Here is a 12,110-nt window from a genome sequence, read left to right as displayed (position 1 = left end):
AAATTGTTGTCAAAAAACGTTTTTTGCAAAATTAAATGATATAAAATTATGGGCTTATGCATACTTTTTGCATATTTTAATGTTTGAAGTAATATGATTCATAAAACTATGGAATGTTAAGTTTAAATAGGCCTTTCATGATACACCATTAAATTTAGTAAAACGATTTCGCAGGCATTAGGTTTAAATGCTAATAAGACAGGTAATAACGCTAATGATTTATTTACAAATATTTTTCTGATGTGTTTTGGACGTTCCTTTTCTTAAAAAAAAGATACCATTTTGTTTTCGTTTGCATAAGAAAGAATATCAAAAAATTTTCTTTTTTAAATTTAATAAGCCACAATAAAGAAGGAACGCTACAATGCTATACGCTACATTAAAGACGTCTCCAGAGCAACTGAAAGGCGACTATTCATATGGAAATCGCTGGAATTCGTCTCATACAACAACGCCCCCTATAGTTCGTTGTGATCGCCAATAGCATAATAAAATTTTTTTTATCAAAACAAAAAACTTTATTTACTAATAATAAAAAAAAGATTCATACGTTTTTAGAAATTTAACTTAATTAAATAGTTAGCTTTCTAAGTCTACTTCATAAAATTTCCCTGTTGGTTAATTAGTTCATAATTGTGAAAGAGTCATCAAAAACAAGGGCTAACTTAAACAATAACTAAGTGCAGTATAACAAGATAAGGAAAAAAAGCAGACGACAATTTTAGAATTGTAACGTAAAAACGAAGTCGACTGATTCAGACCAAGTGTTTGAGATGTAGTGATTCTGTTATGGGAAAGATAAAACTGAGTTTTTGTTGAGGAATATGGATTAGCCGTTACAGGAAAATAAAGTAAGATAGTTTGAATTAATATAATCGTCTAAAGAATTTCTTGTGATTTAATTAGTTCTGATGTCATCGCATGAAAAATCGTCTGAACTGATGGAATTGTTAGTGTCGTTTCAGTTTATATTGATGAATATATTCCTGATACATACTGATTTTTATATAAATAACTTTTCTTACACCATTTGGAATTTCAATTAAACACTCGACTGAATAGTAAAATCTGCAAGGAAAATATAAATCATTAAGATACGCAGATAGCATTTCAAAATTAAACCCAATTGTGGTATTGTAGATCTAACTGACTTCTTAATTCATATTTTTGCTATTTAAAAATGCTTTTATTTTCGTAATTCCAATCATATGATTCTTCAAATAAAATTTAAATACGTTCTCTAACTATTATGTTCATACATAAATGAAATTGGATGTAAAATATCGACTGCTTAACATGCTTTAAAATGTTGATTTTATAAATGTAGACAAAAATTCAGTATTTCTTTTCTTTTTTTCTAGCATATAGAACACTACAACTGGCAGAGCACAAAGCAGAGATAGGCCATGACAATGTTAAAAAGATGTGACTGAATTGCCTTAAAGGAAAAAAATAAGTATTCTGATGTTCTAGAAAACTTTCGTGATATTCAGACTTTTGTTCCCACAAATTATAACGAAACACTAATATCATAAAACTATTGATATCATTAAAAATCTGAAGAAAAAATTAAAAGGCTAGAAACAGTTAATTTCCAGATTGTACAAGATATAAAAAGTAGGTAAGTTAAACAGTCAATTCTGTCCTCTTATATGCAAAATACAATTGAATTGATTGATAACGTTTGTAATTTATTTTTTTCAAATTTTCATATCAATTTATATCCTTTCCGAATAAGGGTTACCTTTTAACTTCGATTACATTAGCACAGTGCAGTGCTGTAAAAGATAATGTTTTAGAATTTAAAATTTTTATTTTGAATTCATTACTTAAATTGTATATGTTGATTGATCACAGTTCTGCTTATTATTTGTTATAAAAGTAAACATTGACCGTTTAATAATTGCAAAATTGAAATTGAATTTCTTTACTTCAGAATTTCGATTTCAAATTGTCATTTTATATTCATTACTTTAATAACATACTTTGAATGAGCACATATTACGCAAAATTAATTTTATAAATAAATATAACTTATTAAAAGATAAATACAACTTACTTACCTTTTAATAATAGTAAATATCTCTATCATAAAATTATGCATGATAATGAGTTATGATAAAATAATAAAAAAAACAGCACTCTTAATTTTAAGCCTTTAACTCTGATTAATATCAAAGCAGAACATTAGAAAAATGATAGATAAATAATGCTGCAAATACTGTTGAATAAAAGACAAATAATTTACAAGTGTCGAATAAGAATCAATAATTTTTATGCTAAACATATCTTTATCTTATTTGTTTTATAGTGATCATATCAAGAGATTTTTTTATTCAATGAGAGAATGCATAAAATGACTAGACAACAATTATCTTTCAAGAGATGTAAAGAAATAACTAAATTTGTTAAAAAAAATTTAAAAATTAGGTGCTTCTTTTAAATATAATAATTAGTCCCTAATTTAAATATTATTCAATGACGAATAATGAAAAGAAGACATTACAAAATAGTCCTACGTATGCTATTTAGTAAAGCTTAAAACGCGTGAAGAAAACCTACAAAACGTGTAAATCCATTTCTCCACAGTCATTTGAACAAGAAAATTGATCAGTCTAACTGATGATTCCTTCAAAAATATTCATAACAGAGGGCATAAAGAAAGAAAGCCTGCTAACCAGATATTTTCTCCTAAAAATAGGTCTCGTTAATCTGGCAGAAAGCCAGCATAACTCAGAATGAGTTAGAATTTTACTTTTCTGAAATCATTTGTTTTCCGATACAAAACCCACCAAAGGCCACTCACGAAATTTGTTTCCGTTGCTTTCAAAGAATATTTTTACTCTCTTAAAATGAATCAGCTATCGATTAAAAATCATTTTGCGCTTGGTATGTTAAAGAAAAGCGAAAAAGAAAACTTTAGTTTTTGTTATCAGATGAATTACCGCATGCTAAACTGTTTTTTAAATCAATAAAGTAAAAGGTGGGAATTTATAGATCAATAGAAATGTTTCTGATGTGAGATTACAAAAACTGGCGCTAATAAGAATTTAAAAAAAATTTTCCTCGTTATTAACAATATGGCGGAAAAGGTATAATTAATTAAGCGCCCAACTAACCTGTTCCCTGTTGGGAATTTTCGACGAGAATGGTTCAAGTTTTATCCTTTAAAAATCATTCACAAATAGGTAGTTAAATTAGTCCTTACAAGATATTTCAAATTAATTCCTAGCATGTTATAATTAATAGGGTAGTGTTAATGATTTTAACTTTTAATGAATTTTAGAAGATCGATCAAGTGTCGGAGGCTAGCCCAGGTATCCTCGAAATTGCATCTTTAATTTGTCAGCATAGTATTTCTTTTTAACATTTCCTCAGAAAAAAAAAAAGTTTTTGGGGAAAAAATTACAGTAACCAAGAAATTTCTTCTAAGGTGATGAAATAATAAATTCGTTGTTTCAAAAAAATTTCATTGTTGTGAAAGAACATATCATGGGTTCACCAATTTAAAAGTCACGTTCGAATTTGAGCTCACACTTTACTTTTATTTTACTTAACTTTTTTTTTAAAATAATTATTGTATCATCGAGCTTGAACTATCGATTTATACATTGGATGTTTGGTCTTAAGTATAGACTACGTTATACAAATTTTTTTCAAACAAAGTTTATAGATTTCTTAAAAACTTAAGACTTCAGATTAAAAGAATATGTTGAATAACATGATTAGAAACTATATTGCTAAATTAAAATTCAAACATTACATTAAAGTTAGAAAAATGATAAAAAATACAAAACAAGTAGCCTTTTAATAATTTTAAGTTCCAGATTTGAGTAATTATTATTAAGAGATGTATTGTTAATCGCATTTTTCTTGAATTTTACCTGTACGACTGTTGAAGTTTATCTTTAGTCTTCGTGAACTTTGATCCAAAAAATTAAACGTTACTGAAATAGAATTTTTTTTTTTTAAATTCAAATAGCTTTAATATATCAGCTTGTAACTATATTCCTATAACTTCCTATTTCTTTCGTCTTTTTTTAATTTTATTTACTTATTTTTGTTGATAAAAAGCAAACCGTTAGATTACCGTAGGTAGGTTGTGTATCGATCATAAATCACATTTGAAATGTGATAAACGATGGCAATATTCATGACAAAAAAAATCACTTTCTCCGATTAATTCTTCCAATTAAACTTTGGCCTTCTTTTCTTGCCTGTTTTGGACGTTGCATGAGATGAATAATCCGGTGAAGGGATTCATAATTATTTAGTTCAACTAGGTTTTTAAACATGGCTTGAAGGGAAGAACAAATTTATTTCGAATCAAACAGTTAGAGGGCATCGCCATTTATCATCAAAATATTACCGCCATCTTTAAATAACAATTTAGATTACTCCAAAAAACATCAACAAAAAAAAACATTTACTACTAAATGATACTGAATACGTGATTAAAATTTCATCAGTTGATATTTCGTGGCTATTGCTAAAATTCCAAAAAAAAAATAATACAGTACAGAACCCGTTATCCGGAAATCAGAAAACCGGAACGAAATTTTATAAATTTTACCGCCATATTTGAAAAAAAAAAATTTTTTTTCCTCATAAGATTTTAGGATTTTTCTTTCTTTTTTGAAAGATGTTTACCTTACCATCGTTTTGGAAATAATCATTAGTGTATTACTCCATCGTTTTTTCTTCTTTTTAAGATTATTTCCACAAAAAAAATTTTTTTAGTTGGGTTTAACAATAAAAAAAACGGCTTTCTGTAGCGATTCAGAAAACCGGAAAAATCAGTTATCCGGAATAGCGATGGTCCCGATCGTTCCGGATAATCGGTTCCCTACTGCAATAATAATCAGCAGAATAAATAAAATTCTATAATAAGGCCCCTTCAACGGAATGACATCAAGAACTTTTCTCTTAAGAACAAAATTTAGTAGGAAAACTGATTTTATTATTTTAACGTTTTGCTTATTCCGAGAAACAATGTTTAGTAAGAGAGAAAAATCAGTACCGAGAGAAATATTTGAAGAAAAAAAAGGAATGAGCATTACAACAATTTAAATTTCTGTAACTTTGGAATTTATTCTTCTTTTAAGTATTCAACTTTCATCAATCGGAAAACAAGATACCTATACTGCATTAATTCCTCAAAAATTAACGTATTGCAAAAGATTAAATATTTTCTAGTAAAGAGACAAAACAAAAAGTGTCTCTTTGACTTACGACTCCAATTAAAGTAGAAGTGATAAATAAGAAAAATGTTAAACCAAATTTGCAGTGGATAATATTTTCGCCATCAAGGGTTGAAACGCTGATGTAACGCCATTTTAGGTGTAAAATATGAAGTGTTTAGGTCATGCGATTTTTCCTACATGTCAATAAAGTTTAAAGAGGGACCGACAAAAAACAACAAACGGAAAATAGTGCCAAAAAACGTAGCAATAAATTTGTAACTATTATTTCGGTTATTATATGCAGTAACTGAAAAAATTTCGTTAGCCTAAATTAAATATTTATGGAGATATGGACATTCTTATAAAAAACTAATTTTTTTGTCGTACGTTTTTATGATATAACTTTAAAAATATTCAATAAGATTTAACAAAATTTTTAGAGCAATTTAAAATTAATTACAAATTTTTTCTTCAAAATTTGAAGAAAAAAAAATCTATTGAAAACTGTGCAATATATAAGAAATGAAAGTACAGTACAGAACCTGTTATCCGGAAATCAGAAAACCGGAACGAAATTCGATAAATTTTCCCGCCATTTTTTAAAAAGAAAAATTTTTTTTCCTCGTAAGATTGCAGGATTTTTTGCTCTTTTTTGAAAAATGTTAACCTTACCATCATTTTGGAAATAATCATTAGTGTATTACTTCGTTTTTTTTTCTTTTTAAGATTATTTCCAAATATTTTTTTTTTAGTTGAGTTTAACAATAGAAAAACGGCTTTTTGTAGCGATTCAGAAAACCGGAAAAATCAGTTATCAGGAATAGCGATGGTCCCGATCATTCCGGATAATCGGTTCCCTACTGTAGTTTTTTTACACAGCGCATGTGCGGAAAAATTTTAACATTTTCTTTTCATAATTTTGTAGTGAATCATATCGGGCAACTAATGAAAAAAATTCGATTTGAATATTCTAAAAATTTAAAAAGTTGAAAGCAATTTTCCTTTTTTTTTTTGTACTTTTTAAAAGAAAGATCAAATGATAAGGGTTTTTCTACAAATATTATTTTGTATCAAAAGACAAAATTAAATAACAAATTATAAAACCTTGCAATAAACGTTCATACTCCACAAAATTCTGAGCAATTATTGCAAACAATAACCAAAATAATTGTTACAAGTTAAAAATTTATTGCTACATTTTTTGACACAGGTTTTGAAAAACACTATTTTCTATTTGTAATTTATTGTCGGTCCCACAAACCTTGATAAGTTTTGATATGAATGAGAAATTGCATGATCTACACACTTCTAAATTTACAAACTGATTCTCTAAGCATTTTTTGAGAAAGATCAAAAAATGTGTTAATTTAGAAGTTTTTCTATCATTTTGTTTAACTTTTAACTCCTGTATATAAACATAGATTATAAAGTGTTCCCCAGTCTGAAGATGATTCAATATCTCATTAAAATTAGTACTTGGGTCCAATATCTGTTTAATAAAATAATTAAAAAAGAATTTCAAGAACTTTAAAAAAATATTTAAAAAAATGTATTTGCTAATATTGTATAAGACAAGTTTGCAGGGTAGCCTACAAATCATACATTTAAAAATCCTGTAAATAAGAAAATTAGTGAATGTTCTCTAGCACAAAATAACTCGGAAATGCTGAAAATTACAAATTCGGGAGAATGCATAAGAAGTCTTATATATTTTTATACAATTATTGGATAGTCTTTCAGGTACAACTTTTCCAATTTTAAAATTGTAAATAAACCTTGTCCTAATATAATCAAGTGAAATAATGGAAGCAGAAAACTGAAAAGGTTTTGCCATCATTAATTTTCTTAAATTAATTTTCTTCTCTTCTTTGGATAATGAAACATAAATGTCAAATATTAAATTTAGTATTAAGCATTCATAAAGATAAAATTAAAACTAAAAAATTAAGACATAATTTAAAATTAATTTGTTATTAAGAATTCTTAAAGTCAAAGGTGGGATTTAATAAAAAGAAAAAAGTATTAACATTTAATATGGAACAAATCTCTATTATTAATTTAAAAAAATAAAGAAAGAGAAGTACATAATGGAACAAATTTTATTTATAAATAATAAAAAAAAGGAGGAAAGGTCAATTTCATTTCTAAAATAAATCTACAATATAATCAATATAACCTCAGAGTTTGCATATTTTTCTTATTTGGTACTTATTGGAATCAAGTTATATTTTTCATAATGACTGGTAACATTAAAAATGCTTTGCAAAGCTGACACTCAATTTTACAGTTGTATATTCTGTAATTTAAAAAAAATGAATGGAGGAAATGATATGATTGTGATATTAACATATAGAGGATATCTAAGAAATACTTTATGTAATATACTAATTATCTATTCTTATTAAAAGTGAAATATGATTCTGTGCCTATATAGTATTTTTAAATTATGATAATATTAATAAAATTTTCTAGTACATATTTTACACTATATAAACAAATATATATATTTTTTAAAAATTTTATTATAAAACATACTTAGAAATAAATTTTACAGAAAAAACAAATTATGTTCACAAATTAACTAAAAATAGCAGCTTTTATTTTTTTCATAAGAAGCATCCATGCATAATCTTATTATTTACTAATAAAAAAGAAAAAGAAATTACTCTAAACTGTGAATTTCAATTACATGCCTCGACTACAAATCATGTTATAACTGACTGGGATTAGGCAACAGCATGAAAATTTTTTCGATACGTAATAATACAATTATGTCTAAATGTTAATTAACAATGTATCTAACATTCACAAAAATTGTTAACTAATTGAATGAGACTTAGTTTAAAGCAAACTTATACTTAGAAAGTGACAAATGCAGTAAAGCCTCAGTCGCATTTCCTCAATTTTTTTACATTAATTATGAAATCATCAAGTAATTATTTCTGTTCTAATAAAGTTTCGACAATTATTTATGTAGCTAAATACTAGAACACATTTCAAACAGGAGTAACTTGTTAGGAAGTAAAGAGAACCACACATAATTGTATAATAAACTTTAAGCGTTGTTCAGCATTAGCGAGTATTGTTTTAGAATTGTTTCAAAAAAATATGTGTAAATATAAAATAAGCAATAAAAATTATTTTAGTTTACTTCTGTAAAAAAAAGAAAAATTAATAATTTATAGAGAATAAAACAATTTAACTTACAAGGAACTATTTTCAATACAGGATTAAAGCAATTAAAGTGCTTTAACTTTTTTTGGTTTCATCATTAATACAATAAGGTACACAGGAACATTTTCAGACCTCTAGAAACCTGTTTAAAGGCAATTATATAAAATAATTCTATGCTCTTTTATTTTTAATAAAATTTTAAGACAATGCATAATATCCCCCTCTGTAGATAATCCATACCAAAATACCACATAAAACCAAAAATGTGTTTTGTTCATCTAAAGAATCAGTGAAAAATGTAAAATTTTTGCTTGCTGATGAAAAAAAGTAAAAAAAAGGGGGGGGGGAAATATTTCAACTGGTAACATACACTTTCAGGAGAGAAATTGTCATAAATGTATCACTTTACAATGTTAATATGTTAACAAATGAAAGCTTTTCGAAAATGAATAATTTATACATATCATAGCTTATATGATTTTTTTAAAATTTATTTTTATTTAAATATTATAAATTGAAAGCATACAAATTAACAGACTTCTAATTAATAGAACTGTGATAAGAATTGTAAAACAGATTAAGTTAAAGTAATAAAGGAAAATAATCAATGATAAAGCTAAGCATATTATTTTCCTCATCTAAAGCTCATTTTAAATATAGCCCAACCACCAAGAAACAACAACAAATAAGCAAAATATTTTTTTTTTCTAAAATAAATATTCCTATCGTTTGCAAGACTAACGCAATCTAAACAAACAACTCGCTAAACAAAAGGGGGAAAACATGATTACCCCACGTTTTGACCACCATAAATTGTTACACAAAAGAGGGATAAATTAATACTTGTTGAATCATCGTACTCTGAAAAATAATGTTTCAGTAAAAATTTTAGTGGATTCAATAATTCGTAAACAACACAGGTGAATAACAAATTTTAAGGCGAACACTTATAATTTGAATAAAATGTCTATTGTTGAAAGTACTATCGGCATTTCTACTTCTGGAGTTACAGTCAAGTTGAAATATTAAGAAGTTAAAAAGCTATTCCTTACCTGTAGAAAATAACACTAAAAATGATATTAATCCAAAGGAGAAATGCATTTTTCTATGAGGCTAAAAATTCATAAGTTAACACAAAATAACAAACATATTTAAATCAACAAATTTTTCGCTTTATTTGTTTACATCGTTAAGACGTCATCTTCATATGGCATAATCCCTTGGCCAACTTACTTGACTGCTTTTCTTCGAACTAGCAGAGGGAAAAGAGGGAATTTGAAGTTTCGGTATTATAAAGAAATGTTAAAAAGATTTCACGCATGCTGCCATCTAGTGTAAAAGAACTTAATCTTGAAATTCTGCTTTACCCTCCTTCCTCATAGTCTCGTATTAGGTTTAAGTCTGAGACCGATGATTTTTCAATTTCATTTTACGCATTTTAATTTAATTTTTTAGTAATATTATAACTGTAACATTTAAAAGTTTGCGTGAATTTTATAGAAAAAAATTCATAAAATAGGATTCGGCTATTCAATTTTTCGTATGAGATAGATAATATCTTTTTTCTTAAGACTTGCAAGAAAATTATTCTTTAACTTTTTAAAAAAAATTTGCAGTGATTTAAATGAATTTTTTAAACGAATAAATATGTTTTATTAAATTGAGGGTATTTTTTAGAAAATATATGTATGGATGGAAGGATGACGCTATCGATTGAAAGAGAGTGTTTTTCATTCACATCACGTGTTTAATTTGCCGGAATGGGGAACAATAGTTTTGAGTAACATTTTTACGAATACTACTATTATTTTCTTATAGTAGTATTCGTAGTATTTTCTTATTTGTTTTTTAGTTAAAGGATGAGTGAAAATCCGAAATTTAAAATAATATACTTGTTAAAAATAAATTCAGTAAAGATTGCAAAAATTTTGAGGAAGAAAAAAAAAACTTTTGCAACTTATTTCTTTCAAATTTTGAAATTAGACCTTTAAAATAAGCGACAGATACGGATGTAAAAATTTTCTATGGTTTTATTCAAAGCTTTTATTCGATAATTAGTAAATTAAATCATAAAATGTAAGAAAATAATTGGGAAAGTCAGTATTTCATGCTATTTTCTTCATCATATTGTAAATAGGCAAAATGGTTTTTTTTCTTTCCTTTTTTTGTTGTTGATTAGCGTAGTTAATTTCTGAGTAATGATAAGGGCCTGATCTGAAAATACCAGGCCAACCGCTGGAGGACCCCTCCATACCTTATGATAAATCAGGCCCGCCTTATAACAATGCGTTATAAATTCACATAAAAAAAATAACAATGGTTAACTTTCAAATAGCTACATTTTGCTCGTTTCTACATTACTTATAAAGTTTTCTACATTACTTATAAAGTTTTGCTATCATACTAAGCAAAATATGTTTTTATAAGTACATTCCATCAAAATAAAAATTAGTTGTGCTCAATATCATTTTGCATAATGCTGTTGCTCCGGGACAACTTCACTTCTGATAGTCAAAAAACACCATGCAATGTTCTCTAGTAGTCATCCCTTTCAGTGTGCCGTAAAAATGTATTTTCACAGTACCTACAGTTGGTATCTTGGTACCAATATTAGTATATTTAGTATTTTTTTAGATCATGAATTAACCAGTAAGAATTACCAGAGTCAGTAGTACCTATTACTAACATTAATTTATCATCATTGGTGTCAATAAATAATTAAGTGATTCTTTATGATTTTCCTATATGAATTAGTACATTTTTACCAAGCTTTTTTTGTATAAAACTTTTTTTTTTAAATTTTTATTTGTTCCAATTACTAAATTATTTAAGCATTACTGGCGACAAAAACAATATGTCAATTTTTTATATACGAATAAGCAACTTTTTTTCCATCAATTTACAAAACTAAAAATATATGTATATATATATATATCAGTATTACTTTTGTTAATCACCAAAAATAATAAGGAGTAATTTTCGAATATAATTATTAACGACACTAATAATTTAATAATCATTTTTGGCGATCGAAGTATGATCGAAGATCTTATTTCGAAGCAGTAAAAAATTGCCTAACTAATATTGACGCAAGTGATTCTTTATTAAATGTGGTATTAAATACTACGTTTCTAGTATTGCAGTTTCAAGTACTGTGATAATAAGAACTTATTATATCAAAACAGGCGTTTAATGTTGATAATGTGGCAATAAGTTTTTTACCATCTGCTGAAATTGATAAAGTACCCTAATATCACCAAACTACACATTCATGGCACCTACTGCGCAACCTTTATATTTTTATTATTTAGTGTTTTTTTTTAAATATTTTTTTATGCGACTTCATACCTTTAGATTTATCATAATAGGAGTTAGAAGTTTAACTCATCAAAATAAATATTAACTATTCATATAGCGTATCATTTAAAATGCGATATCCAGAATAATGCCCATGGCTTAATAGAAAACTTGATATAGTACTTGCTTTTGCTGAGTTTCCATTATTTAAGTTTATTAAAACATGCTTTTTGAACGAGTAAGCATTAATATAAGAAACAGATAGTTTCTTAAACCTTTTAAAATATGAATTTGGGGATGAAATTATTAATGTTGATTTTATTTGTTATAATTTACCGTAGGAAACCAAAGATAAAAAATTCATAAAAACGTGGGATAAAACTAAATTATAATTTTTTATTAGAGCCGTAAGCTAGCAAATTACGCATGCAATATATATATATATATATATATATA

The 12,110-nt window shown here is 26.4% G+C and overlaps 1 protein-coding gene across 1 annotated transcript in view; it reads right to left on the bottom strand.

Moving 5' to 3' along the window:
• LOC107441512 (UPAR/Ly6 domain-containing protein bou) overlaps positions 1-9,636 on the bottom strand; it is a 36,614-nt gene extending 26,978 nt beyond the window's left edge. Inside the window, exon 1 of the mRNA XM_016054802.3 lies at positions 9,410-9,636. Coding sequence (XP_015910288.1) covers positions 9,410-9,458 — 49 coding nt within the window. The 5' untranslated portion in view covers positions 9,459-9,636. The remainder of the gene's footprint in view (positions 1-9,409) is intronic.
• Between the last annotated feature and the right edge of the window lie 2,474 nt (positions 9,637-12,110).

This window comes from Parasteatoda tepidariorum, chromosome 2 (genome assembly GCF_043381705.1).
Source record: "Parasteatoda tepidariorum isolate YZ-2023 chromosome 2, CAS_Ptep_4.0, whole genome shotgun sequence".
Taxonomy (NCBI): domain Eukaryota; kingdom Metazoa; phylum Arthropoda; class Arachnida; order Araneae; family Theridiidae; genus Parasteatoda; species Parasteatoda tepidariorum.
Note: the sequence above shows the minus strand (reverse complement) of the source record. Positions and strands in the feature narration are given on the sequence as shown.